This window comes from Apostichopus japonicus, chromosome 8 (assembly GCF_037975245.1).
Source record: "Apostichopus japonicus isolate 1M-3 chromosome 8, ASM3797524v1, whole genome shotgun sequence".
In the NCBI taxonomy this organism is placed as follows: domain Eukaryota; kingdom Metazoa; phylum Echinodermata; class Holothuroidea; order Aspidochirotida; family Stichopodidae; genus Apostichopus; species Apostichopus japonicus.
The window spans coordinates 8,065,848-8,080,528 of record NC_092568.1 but is presented as its reverse complement, the minus strand read 5'-3'; the positions used below and the strand labels follow the sequence as shown (position 1 = coordinate 8,080,528).

The 14,681-nt window shown below is 36.3% G+C and overlaps 1 protein-coding gene across 4 annotated transcripts in view; it reads left to right on the top strand.

Annotated features, from left to right (window-relative positions):
- Positions 1–4,559: 4,559 nt before the first annotated feature.
- The window catches only part of LOC139971074 (serine/threonine-protein kinase D3-like), a 60,861-nt gene continuing 50,739 nt past the window's right edge, over positions 4,560–14,681 (top strand). For 3 of the 4 annotated variants that reach the window (XM_071977251.1, XM_071977250.1, XM_071977249.1), the window contains exon 1: positions 4,561–5,016. In XM_071977251.1, coding sequence (XP_071833352.1) covers positions 4,825–5,016 — 192 coding nt within the window. In that variant the 5' untranslated portion in view covers positions 4,561–4,824. Of the gene's footprint in view, positions 5,017–14,681 lie in introns of all 4 variants that reach the window. The other variant, XM_071977248.1, reaches the window with a different exon arrangement.

The following is a 14,681-nucleotide window of genomic DNA, read 5'->3' as shown; positions in this document are numbered from 1 at the left end:
GCGCTCGTCGCCGCTTTTCAATGAACTGGTTAATTTTGGTCATTATGTGAAAAGGTGAGGAATGCCATGTACCTGCATTTATTTCACTTGATCTTTCTCTCCATAAGATAGATGTATGGCTAAATCTCAGGAGCGTCATTCATAGGGAGGGGGAGGGGGTGACAAGGGGACTCGTATCCGACTGTATCTCATAAAGGGAGCCTGCTACTTACAATTAGATTAGTAGTTAATAATGTTTTATTCATTTTGGAAGATTCAAGTAAGGAAAGATAAAGTGAATGTGTTCAGATACCCAACATGTTTTTTTTTTTAAATTTACTGATGATACCATCATGTGTGCACAGATGTTGTTGACATCTTGGATAACAAGACGATTTTATACTTGTGTGAAAAGTTTAAGAACGTTCCGTTTTTTGTTTAAGTTTCAATTTGATTAATAATGATAAAGGCTCCAAGTTACACCCGGATGTTTAATAGATAAGTCTTTCTTGAGTCTACATCTAATCACTTGTCAGATGTGCCTTTTGTTAAACTATAACTATGATTGACATATCAATTCAGGGACCCAAACAGAAGCAAACTTGAAGATTTCTAGATGTATAGAACAAGTTCAAATATCTAATATTTTGTTTATTGAACTGGCTAGATTATGTATTTGTTAAGAAATTAGGGAAGATACGTCCATGTTGTCTCGGTGACATCCATAAACTGTACCAAGGTGAGAATGGGGGTGGGGTGGGGGGGGGGTTGACAGGTGTTCAGTGAATCCGACATAGCACAGTAGTTTATAAGCATGCCATCTAGTGTCAGTGCACTTCTAAGTTTCTAAATAATTTTTATTTCGGAGCCCATAACGTAATCTTGGCGCAGACGTTGTTGTCGTAGATTGTCATCTAAGGTGCTCTGTTTTTCATATGAAATGAAACGAAAATGTATTGGTTGAGTGATTACAAACAAAACGATTCTCATTAAAATTTCATATATTTTAAAGATGAATATCTTGAAAATCATAGCTAAAGAGACCAAAGGACCTGTTTAATTATACGTCATAGCTGCCACATACCCGTAGCCCTTAACGTTATTATGTGAGGGCGCACTTAAAAAATGGTCGATCAGAACCGTGTAAAGACAGAGCTCTGAAGCAGACAAACTAGTACACTTAAGCACTTTTCCAAATTAATAAATCAATAAATCAATGAATCAAAGCCTTGGGGGGGGGGGGGGCAGAATGAACCTCATTGCCTCTTCATGTCAGTTAGAAGCGGTAACAATTTTAGTAAATCTAAACGTTAAATATTTGAAATATGTACATTTCGAAGCAGGGGCGGGATTTCCTGGGGGCAAACGTCTAAGGGTGCATTTTATAAAGCCCCTAGATGTAATATGGTGCAATATTTATTGTTTTTTCCAGTAATATTTGTGTTTTGAAAATCTAATTATGATAATCTGCATAAAAATGTTGCCTGATTTATTAAGCGACACAAAAAGTACCAAAGTGGCCAATCTTATTGTTAATGAAAGAACCTGTTGACACTATCATAGGTGGCAAACCGCCCAACAATTTTTTCCATGTCAATATCAGTGTTTATCTCAATGTTCAATTCAGTGTTTTTTTAATCGAAGTGTATTTTGCATGTATAACATGTATGTAGCTCCAGGTTAAGGTGGAACCGTAAACTGTTCCTCTTTCAGAAACAAGAGAGAGAGAGGGAGACATTAAATATTCTTAACTCACACATTAGGCTTATATTGCTCTCAATGTTACATCTTTCACCTGTTTTTCCATCAATCTATTGACCAGCAATATTTCAGGCCATGTTTTCGAGCAGAATAATTCAATGCTATACCACATGCCAAGGCAGAGTACTGCAGCTAGACATTTTCCTATATTGTCACTCTATATTCAGTCTAACTCGGCCCTCTATACCGCTACACTCATGGGATATACACCTGACATTCATTCTGATATACCAACATGAACAAAATGTTCATCCAGGCGAAACCTTATTACATTATGAATTGTGACTACACATGAATATACATGAATATGTCAAAGGTCAGAGTTCAGATGTCAAGATATCTAAAAAATGGTTTTTAGCCATCTTCTGCATGCCAACATGCTGGGGAAAGGCATTAAATCACAAGTTATGTAAAGAATGATGAGGCAAAGTTTAGAATAAGATAGATTTAGGGTAAGGGTCAAAGGTCAGTTTATTTAAAAAGGTATAACTGGTCTAAATTGAGCAAAAACTTGTTTCGCGAACTCCTCCGAGACCGTAAACTCGTGCCCGTGTGATTGGTGGCATCATAGGTCAAAGGTCAAATACCAAAAAATGTTTTAGCTATTTTCTGCTGGTCAGCATCATTGGAAAAAGCCACCAAACCACCAGATATGTAGAAATAATTCGACAAATTATAAAAAAAATAGCTGCCTCAAATAACATTTTAACAACATATCACCAATTTGTCGTGATAAATATAGTATAGATTGTCACCCACTTTTGCTTTGTTTTCGTTTGAAGTTAAACGTTAAATGTTTTGGTTGTGTTATTATAATTTATAAAACAATATTAACATTATACAGGCCTGCACCGAGGAGCCGACATCATCATCAATTTAGACTTTACTAGAAAAGCATTCCAGAGGTTTGGGATATTTCTTAAAAATTGCTCAAGTCTTTATTATTTCTTGGACTACGAAATGTAGTTCCCTCCCGATACCCACTTAAGTGGGAATTCAAACCAAACCAAACCAAACCAAACCCTGTAGTCAACAGAGAAAGTTTGAAAGTTTATTTGGGCATCTATAGAGATGCCAACTATCAAAAAAAAAGAAGAAAAATCCACCTCGGCCCAAACCATGCTTGGGCTTGGGGTCAGTGGACTATCATCATTTGGGGCCCATTTCTCTTGCTGCACCGCGACCAGGTTGCTTGTTACTACGTCACTGCATAGACTTCGTAAACGGTGGTGGAAAATGCCTTTCCCCTGGACCGTCCTTCAAACACCATCTTCCGTGACGGAACTTGAATAAAGGCCTTAACGTGCTCATAATCTATTTAACGAGTTATCAATTTTCATTTATCTTTCACTGATTTACAGAAAAGTTATACATTTTGGTATACATCTCGCATACGAGGTAACCACAGTAGAAAGATAAATTAAGGCGAGAAGAGCGACTTGCAATGTTTAAACGTTCTATCGAATTTTCGATAAATCTTTCACTAATTGAAAGGTTCGGTGGTAGAAATGATGGTACGGTAACTACTCCGTGAGGAAGGACTACTATTGATTGTATCGCGTAACCCTTTACAATTGCATATCAACTTTGGACGAAGTATAGCAGGAGAGGTTTGTTGTGCGATAAGCGCAGCGATCTCAATAAAAAACTCAACAACCCCTTTGCATAATTGCCGCTTATTGTAAAGCAGGCCCTGTAGTTTTCTACAATGGCTTGTGTAAATAGTGGATGTTCTCTGTATACTATAGATTACCATATATAGAGATAAACCACATTATAATGTGGTTTATCTCTATATATATGGCTTATAAGCCGGGATATGATGTCGATCAGTGTACAAATTCACAACGGCGGAGGGGGAGACAAATTCTTAATTTCCCAGACTGATTTGGTTAAATGGACCCTGAACCTTTATGAAAGCCTGAGTGGATCCAGGATTTTATAATGGAGTGGATGTGGCCCCTTGGGTCAAGTTGAGGCCGGCTCCCATGAGGGGATCTGGGGACCTACCCAGAGAAAAATTGAAAGTTTATACTATAAATTAGATCTATAACTAGTTCTAAACTCAATGTTGTGCTATCAAATAGGCCTATTTTGAACTTTTGAATGTGGTTGAAAAGGGGTCAGGGACGTACCACCCGAAGTGAAATATGCATCTCCACGACCGATGATGTGGTTGGGGGATGAGCATGAGAATTACACTGAAAAATGAAATGATAAGTGACATTTTGTCAAAAATCCCACATAATGGATTTGTTGGTATACTAGTAATTCATAGAGAGTCCATTCTGTCGGGAGTCTGAGGTGAGTTTTGGTTCCCCTCAACCTGAACTTGGTCATAATTATGAAGGCTACCATCGCAGTTTTGGAGTCTTCTTCGGCGGAGTATTTGCTTGGTCTTCATAACTTCTGGGCTGCTCGATCTTCATGTTAAAAAATTCAAGAATTCTAAAATATGCTGCAAATTACAATTCACTTCACATTATAGTCTCTTTGGGTCATTACTCAAAAAGTTGTGTAGGCATACTTACAATGAAATTTCGTCAGAGCTAGGCATGAATCCACTATATCACATCAGGAGCGCACACTGGCGTGATTAAGGAAACGCCCGATATATTTCGGCCTGCAGACTAATGTTACAAAACTGCCATGTGTATTATTTATAAATTATAAGTACATTCTACAAGAAATGACATGTTAACTTGTTACATTTGGCAGGTGGTTGACCTGAACCGAGGTATTTTAAGGTCATATGACCTACCTGCCGCCATGTTTACTTTTTCGACATGACCTACGGCCGACTACCTCAGTCATGTAGTCTATATTGTGCGTAGTCCCTAGTATGTAGGTTAGATTATATGTGTAGTCGGTTCAGTTGCGCATACCAATACCTTAACGTACACACTCATACTTAGGCTGGAGGTGAATTCTGCGAAAACCTTTCAGATTTCAGGAGGTTTTTCGAATAAACATCACAATGACATCGTAACAGACATTCAGCTTTGCCAACCGGTCAGTCCTCATTCTTTTAGCCAGAACATTTACGTGAGGGGGACGTTATATACGGACATATTTGGCCCGAAAATGGAAGAAGCTCCTCAGCCTCAACCTCAAGTTGGTCAACCGGCTACGCCGCAACTGTCTATCGGTAGCCTATCTGGCTGTTTGACATTTGGGATACAAATCGGATTTGTACGACAAGATTTATCGATGCCCATTGAAGAACTTAACATGTCGATGTTGAAAGATATTGTTATGTCATTAGTCAAACAAGAGGTAGGCGTAACTGGATTTTGTTAGCAGTCTAGGCCTAGAACTTACCCAACGATACGCCTAACTTAGCCTATCATGTCAATTTATCCTAACTTAGGCTAGGGCAAAGACTAGGACTAAAAACAGGTAGCAGTACAGTAGCACAATACGTTCCGGTTGTAACAGGGCTAGGCCTTAGTTACTATTATATCACCATGAACTAGGCAAAAGAAAAACAAGGGGGGGGGGGGCAGACGTACAACTAGTCCTTAGTTAGACCTATGCCTAAACAGTTGTTTGGCATAATGTTACTTAGGCTAGCCTCAGTCTGGCATAGCCTTACAATGTAGGCCAAGGTGTTCAGGCTACATTTCAGAAATTCGAAATTTACTTTCATATGAAATTTTTTGTTTTGCCATCAGCAACAAATGTTAGGCCAAACCTAACTTTTGATGGTAAGGTGAATTGAATGCTACAAATAGCTTGACATAAATTATCTACAGTCTAGTATAAGCCTATATTAATTTTTTTCCAAGCCAAAATAGTACTATATTTTCAGCTACTAAATATTGGAAGATCATTTCTGATAGAATGTCAAGGATTTCTGTATGAAAACCGTCTTTACTTTGGCTGGCCAGATGATAGATTTCATTGCTTCTAATGCCACCATCTTTATCCATTTGACCACAGCACAGTTGGCATAGAGGCGTGCTTAATTTCTGTGGGTTGTGCACATTTGGCTGAAACTGCAGAGCTATAAAATTGGCCACACTGTAGCAGGTTCTTGTAGAAGTGGTGGATTATTTTACTTAATTGAGGAAATGTCTTATAGAATGTTATTTTGGTTAGTTTCATTCTATTTGTGTATGTGGATGTTTTGGGGAATTTTGTGGAGGGATGCCATTCTTGGGGGAGGGGAGGGGTGGTTGGGAGAATGTTTATCACCAAAAGGTTTGGATATGAACCCAAAAAACATCTTAAATTGTAAACAACCAAACAACTTTCAATTTGTAAAGAGTTTTAAGACCCAAATATGAACACAGGATCACTTATAATGTTTGTGCTACTGTACCAATGGTACAAGGCTAATTTCTTTTCATAGAGTACCTACTTAAAAGTATAGTGAATTGATCATATGGCTTTACACAAAGTGTCATATGGCTTTGCATATTCATATTGCATATTAACGTTCAAGACATGGAGGGATTAAAGTTAATACATTGTATTGTTGTTTAGTGAATTTTCTGGTACTAAGGGTATTTTTCAGAAGTTAGTTTATGCTTGCAACTTGTTTTGGAAGTTGTAGTTGCCATCTTTAAGAGGTTTTCTTGAGGTCTTCAAGGTGACATCAATGCAACCATGTTGACAAAGGAACAGCTAACTAAAATCTCATACTGTTAAATATTCAGGGCTTCAAGTAGACTTAACATGACATAACATGGTGTGAATGGTGTGACAGAATCGAAGCTATTGTTGATTTTTTTTTTATTCAGTTCAGCCTTCATAAAATACTTGTGTTTTCTTTGAAAAAAAGCGGCAATGGCAATTGTTGTTCAATTGTGAGAAAGGTTTTAAGCAGAGGTAATATTAGTCATTCTAGTAACAGTAAGTTTCACTTTCAGCTGAAAAACAAAGGGAAAATGACTTCATATCTAAGCAATGCTATTACATTACTTGAGCATAAAGAGGCGACCCCCAGACATCTTAAATATCTAGCAAATGTTTACATGAGAGTGGTCACTTGTTGAAGTGGAAAGCTAAGAAAATGCTTATAGCTAGTTAATGTTTCCATCGTTATTGGCAACTTTACACATGTCTGGTCATCAACCAATCAGAAAGCTTCCTTGAGGTGTTGCAATCATGTCCGCTGAACTAAGTTTAAGCATTGATTGCAGTAGAATTGTATGAATTTGTATCCAAGTTTTTATACATATTTTCACAACCAGCACATAGATTGAGATTCATTACAGCAATATACAATTTATCAAATATAATGAGAGCAAAATCCAAGGAAAGTAGACTGGAATAACCTAATTAACATCAAATATCATGTTGACACAGAGATTCAACTACACATGGAAAATTTGAAAATTTGTCTGATCAATGCTAGATCAATTAAAAACAAGGATAAACCGATTTGGGACTACATCTTGAACGTTAGGTTTGATGTAGGGGTGATCTGTGAGAGGTGAATTTCCAATTCTGATGTAGATAAGGCATGGTGTGTTCGTTGTTATCTAAATAACAATAGCCTTAATATCCTCTTGTCCAATAGATCAGGAAAGTTTCTATTAAAGAGCTGGAAAGAGAACTGACATCATTTTTAGACGTATGCCATGTGAGAAATTAAGGCTAAAACCACCACTTTATTATTACAGGGATATATTACTCAAAATTGAATCAAAAGTACCATGTACAAAAGAATACCTCACTATCTGCAAGATCTCTTTATGGAATTGTCAAGAAGTAACCAGGACATGAAATCATATTATATATATCATTCAAAGACTATTAATTCCTTTTACAAGACTTAAGACTTTTGCTGCACGGCCTTTTAGTGTTATGGGCCCAAAATGGTGGAGAGATTTACTTCATGATATTCAACAATCTCGATCTGTGGATTCTTTTAAAACGTTAGCTTAAATCACACCTGTCCGAAAGGTTCTGGCATACTTCCTTTCTCACATTGTCTATTTAGGGCTTTTGGTGTGTATTTTTTATCTTCTTACTGTTTTACAGCACATTCGAAGATTTATTTTATCGATCGTGAATGCGCTTTATAAACTTATGGTTTTGGATATGGAGATCTGAAAACAGGATAGATCATGCGCATTAGGATCCAGGGCCATATCTAGAGCACTGTTAGGACTGATATGACAGGCCACAGTGCCCACAATTGCTGAAGAAGTCCATCGTCACAATGATAGGACTGCATTTTGTATCATACTTTTGGTTTTGTTTCCTGGGGAAGTCACAATTAGGCCATTAATGGTGGTTTTGACAAAATTCATGCAAATTAAGTTTCATATTTTGAATAAATATGTCAGTCGACATTTTTCCATGTCCTTGCTTGGACTTAAAATGTTGGGAATACCTAAATAATATTGTCAACATTGATCAATTTTAATGTACTGTATGTAGCCTTTGTGTGTCTTTTATTGCAAAATATCTGAGCACAAAATAATGACAACAATTTTGTCTCCTTCTTGCATCAGTGCCACAACAGACATTTTGCACCTTAAGAAACTGTTCATTTCCAAAACAGAAATCTATACTTAGAAGCAGTAAGTAACAACACTATACAGCTAGCAGAGTGGCAAATGTCCAAGGTCTCGGCTTGTTTGCATATAATATCCATCGGAGTTGTAATGAGTAGTTTTAAGGTCAACTCTATCACCGGTGGTATTTCTTCCTCACTGGAGTCGGCCTAAGTTATCTCATATTGAGATACAATTTGACCTGTTTGTCTATTAAGCCACTACACTTCCAGATTTAGTGACTTGAGCCAGCATTGATTATGACATTAAAATTGCACAAGCAGTAGCTGGTCAAGAAAATATGCAGGTCTAAATTTCACAATGTTAGCCCCTTCAAATGCTATAACCAAATGCTGCTACTGAAAAAAGAAATCTACTGGCTAAATGCCTTCAAAAAGTCTTCACTGGCATTTTCCTTACTACAACACACTGGCAATAAAGTTTACTGTACAGGCTGTTGAGAGTAGTCCCAATAATATTTACTGATAATCGTCAGTAATAACAGGGCTTATGTTACTGTAGGTATGAATATTATGCTAATTCTTTGTCTGAAGATAGTTAACCGACTTACTGTACCACATGTTTAACTTCTCAATGTCCACTGGCAGAAAATTGCCAGTGCTTTTTTTGTTTTTTTCTACTGGCAAACAGCAAAATCCACAGGCATTTAACAGCCAGTAAATTGCCCGAATTTTGAGGCCTGGATCTGGAACAGTCAACCTGATTCATTATCTGAATGAATCTGATATTTATTTATTCAAGGAAAATAATTTTGTTTGTGAAATAGTGAAATACTATCAACTGCAGTCTTTAATACCCCATATCCTTGTGAATCATTGTTGGTATATATATATATATATATGTATATACTGTGCTACCAGTTACATGTAAATTATGTATTTCAATTGCATCACATTTACAGACTATTGACAGGAAGCAGTCACAAATCTCTCCTAGCTCATGCTTAATCAGGTGATGGTTTAAAGAGACTGGGAACAGTGAAACCAAGAAATCTCTTGGTGATACTAACAGTCTCTGAAAGATTTCATTATTCAATTTGTGCCTCTAAGACAATAACGATAATTTCGGAATGTCACAAAAATCTATATGAAATGATGAATAATATACATATTTTTAACAAACGGGAATTGTCTGAGCCTGATATATATATGTGTAAGGTCTTTTGTAAATTATATATCATGGAAATATGGTCATTTCATTCCAGAAAAAATCTTGTATCCTTAAAAGCATATATTCCAGGCAGATACTAAATAGCATACAAGCTGCTAAACTACCTACTAAAGAAGTTGCCTACAGTGGTATATAATGCCCAGTATTGGATACTAAAAAGAAATACTTTTCTTTATTTTGTCATAACATTATAGGTTTTGCTATAATGTAACATTCTTGCATGGACAAAGCTGAATGCAATAATGTATGTATACATATGTGTAAACAACATTAAAGTTTTTGCAACACATTCATTTGGTAATAACGTAAAAGATCGATTGCCTTCAATAGTACTTAGGCCTTCAGTATCAATTTTATAACCAATTTTTTTGATGGGCCCCATCAGTTAACTACTTAAGTACAGCTGCTTTGTGACACTGATCCTTTGGAAGAATATAATTTTAGCATACATGTGGCATTTAATACCATTTTATGGTTCCTTATCTAAGGCATGGGACCTGTGCAGTCACACTGGCATATGTATGTATTTATATGTGTCAGGGTAGGTATGTGCATAAATCCATGTTCATATGCTTTTAGTGGCATAGGATACAGTAACTGAAATTTGACATTCAATTCTATTGCAAGTACTGGAGGCCTATTGACTTTCATGGAGGTCAAAGTTCACATGAGGTCAAAATACAAAGTCAAAGTTTTTAAATGTTAAGTCACTCAACAACAAATATCTCTTCTGTAGAATTCATATTCAAACTTGGGTCATTTCATGTTGTTATTGTTTTTAACTTAATTTTAATAAAAAGATTATATAAGTGACTACAGGCTGAAAGATATATATATATATATATATATATATTATATATATATATTTCATGATTTCATTCTCATTTGCACCAGGTGTATTTTTAATAAGGCACATATTGCGAATGATCATTCAAAAAAACAAAAACAAAAACATGGTTGTGGTAAGGAATAAACACACATTTAATCAAGGTGAATTGCTGAAACAATGACTCATGAAATAAAAGATACAGTATATCTTTGTTAAAAGAATGTTATAAGAAGAGTACTTGTTTTGTATGTAAAAAGCTCGACAACATTAAAGCAAGGCCAAAATAACAGAAATATAAAAACACATATAGGAAAAAAACAAGAAAGTGCAGACTTTTCAAATATATAGGTAAGAATTTCAATATCTGCCTCTCTCTTCAAACTTGTTGTCCTTCATTTACTATTGTTGCTGTAGATGTTATAATCATAAATAATCATAGTTCTTTGCTTACATCTCCAAACATGAATGATATGAATATTGAACACAATAGGTAGAGTATTCCAAGGACACTGGAGACAGAATTACAAAATGCACAAAAAAGCGAAGAATTATTATTATGAATTATTATGATGATATTGTAAACTTGGCAAATAAAATTTTGGTGAGACCAATAATTAAGATACTTGCCTAAGATGACTTTGTTTTCAGTGAAAATTGTAGGATTGAACTCAGTTTCTCCTTATTCTTATCTATTAGTAAATTTTGGTTCTAAATTGATGGTATAAACTGTGAAATCACATCAAAAGTTTGAGGATACAGTTAAATTATAACAGACTTTGGATGAAAGCAGTTGTAACAGAGTAGTATTTACTTTGCGTTTCTCGCTTACCTGTCTCCCCACAACCTGTGGAGATGTAATTAGCTGATAGTGTTATTAGTGTATATGCTAGCCTTTACCAGTTAATGACAAAACACATTCTATGATCCAGATTCTTACAAAGAAGGATACATTGGCCACATGGGTAATAAATATCATTATAATTGAAAGTGTGCTAGGCCTAGACTAAATGTTGACAAAACGGTTCATTTTTTTTTACCAAAGTCACAAGGAGTCATACATGTGACCATGGAGGCATCTGTTTGTGTTTGCATGTGTCTGCACTACATTCTTTTAACCTCTGTGCATATCTTTTTCATCCCATGTACATTGTTATCATGATAACTCACCACATTCAGTTTTGATGAATGTCATCTTTGGTATGTAAGATTGCCCCCTTAGTGAGTTCTCAGTTGCTATTGTTTGTGGTGGAGGTCAAAGGTCATTTAACATCCATGGTGATCTAATCAGAAAAAAGTTCAGTTTCAGTAAATTTATTCTGACTGTGTACAGAAGATGATACTCCCTCCCTCCATAATGAGTTCTTCATGGTTCCTATTTATGTCAATCCAAATTTGAAATCACTGAAAATGCTTCTCCTACTTTGGTGTTTAATTTGATGTGGATCAAATTTGGTTACATAAATTTGTCAGTTAGGTGAAGGGACCCATAATTGTGTTCAAAAGAGTATTGACAGGTGAAAGGTTCTGTAACATTATCACAAGGGTCGAAGTGTGAAATACTTGTCTGGGAGTCGGTCTCCTTCCCATGGTTTTCAGCTATCATAAGGATCACATTTAAGGGAATGATAACCTCAGTCCTAAGTAAGTCATCAAAACCATCCAAATATAATGCCCTGGTATCCAAAGTAGGGATTGCAACTTGCAACCCCTTTTTAGGGTTGCACAGACATTTCTGAAGCGAAAAAAAGAAAGAAACACTTTTCAATATTTGTGATGGAAAATCAGAAAAATCTTGAGCATAAATTACCTCAAAAACTGCAAAATATATCAACCAGTCCACAAAAACTTCCAGCACCCTTAATTATATCAAATTTCTCAAAGTCAAGGGGAGTACCTCTTCCCCATAGAGTCCTTTTCACATGCCACATCACCTGCCACTGGAAGGCCCCAAGATAATGAAGGTGTAAATCAGGGTCCAGGGATATAAAGTATTAAATTATCAGTGCTGAGAAAACAGGAAAATTCTTCCGGTCCCAGTCGCCGGTCCCAGTCGTGCTCGAAATTTGATGACGTCTTGTGACAGCAGTTCAGTGTTCTTGAGTACTGGCACAAAGTAGTGAAATTGTATACAGTGAACAGGTTAGGATGACCTTGACTAGATCTTGAGAAGATGAAGTCTCTATAAGTACCATTACTTTAGCTTCTTTTTATGTCAGGTTTATGCCAGTGTTTGAAACTGTAACAAGTGGCTATCATCACAATCTTACTTTGACTCAACAAGAGTTCAGAGATCCTTTCTGAGTTCATGGCACCCTCATTTAGAGTCGAAAAGATTATGAAAAGATCGGATGCAATCATCCACTGCATAATCCAGTAGCCACTCGGGCCACACCTAGCATTCCCGCTCACTTCCATGTATTGGAATATATATGCATTTGTAAAAAGTTACTCTAGCACAGTCTTCAAAAATATTCCACCATCAAACCCTTCACACTGCCCTTATCTTTTCTACGTTAAGTGTCATTCCAACTCTTACGCATGTACTGTAAATGTCAAACCTGCAAACTCAACAAAATACCTGCTGAGCAATCGTTTTCCCACACTGAAAGAAAACATTTATTTAAAAGAATGAACCATGGCTCTCCCTTTAATTTTTTGCAGTACTGGCAGATTTCCCTGAAGGACCCCTCCTGGGGGTCACACCCCCCCCCATATGGTGGAAGCATGGTATTGTAAATTTGTACTTGCACCAACCTATCAGCAAGTCTGTCAGCACTCAGCAATCAGCAAACTTGTGGCCATGATTGATTACCTTGCTTATGAAGCTGTGTTTAAGGTGGCTTTAACATTTCTGATCTGACCCTACATTTAGGTTCAGAATTAAAACAAGTTTTGTGATTTTGAGAGTTCAGACCTGATCTACCCATTAACATTTAATTTGTGCTATTTATGCCTACTACTTTAGTGTTGCATTATGCTTGTAACATAAAACAATGCAAGTAAAAGGTCAGCGCTGATCCTTAGTCAACCTGGACCTGCATTTACATTACAAATTTAATATCATCATGTGCATGGTCTGATAACTCCCCCCTCCGCTCCCTCCCCCTCTATATTGATCTATCATGGGGGTTACAATCATGAGGCTTGATCTGTATAAATACAACACACACAGTGCTCATTGGATTCAACACCATGCTCAGGGTCTAATGAAAACAGGGCTTAAATGGGTGGCATACTTGTTACCCTGGTTGTTTAAAGTATGTTGTATTTTTTTCTACCATGCCATCCACAGCATGTAAATTATCTTATAATTGGGCAGATTAAGATGTGTCAGGTACTCGTAATAACCATGGCACATATCCCAACCTACCACTACTACTACCACAGTATACAATACATGTCACACATCAGGCTTTACAAGACCTGTGGTATAAATCCCAAGTGTTTGATTACATTTGATCATTTTGAGAGTGTTGATAGGAAGGATTTACAAATGCTACTGTATAATACTTAACTAACATCAGAGAGTCTGACTGCAGTAGTACTGTAGCTTCATCTGTTTATAGTACAACCATTAAATTGTACACAGTATATAATACAACAGATCATTTATTATGAAATTTTTTTGTCTTTCTGTTTGATTTACACATACAGTACATGCAAAGGAGGCCTTGGCAAATTACCCATGTGTAGGACATATATATACATGATATATCCAACTACTAAAAGTTTAATACCAAATTGAAATTTACCCATACAGTGTTTTTAACACTCTGTACGGGTTAAAGGAACTTGAAAATCTACAATTAGAATGCAACAATTTACCTGTCACTGATAATAGGCATTGTACAGCATAAGGGAAGGAATGTTAAAAGATTGACATAAAGGTGTGGGAGTATATATATGAACCCACTTTTACTAACTGATGATGTGTTAGGAAGTCTATTTGCTTGAATAAATTGTATTAAAAGTAAAGTCCTATTAGGACCATACAGAAAGTCAAAGCTTTCACACAATTCACCAGTACTATTAGGGGAAGTTTTCAAGGCAACAGGCAGTAAAAAGACTTCATTCAAAGCTAAAGTACATTAGTGCACATGTTTTAAGTATTTATGAGTAATTAAGTAACTATTTAAGAAAAATATTGGGTATATGTAAGTAGCTCATTCAGTGTACCATTTATAGACAGAGCATTTTACATCAGACTGTTTTTTGGATCCAGTACCATGCTCAGGGTCTAGTGAAAACAGGGCATGAATTGGGGTGGGAAGGGGGGGTTAGATGGGTAATACTTGTTACCCTACTTATTTAGAAGAAAGATTGTTACATGTTGACTACCATGCAGTCCACAGCATGTAAATTTTTCTTATCATCCAGCAGTAGGCCATGAAAAGACCACATTAGAAGGCAAA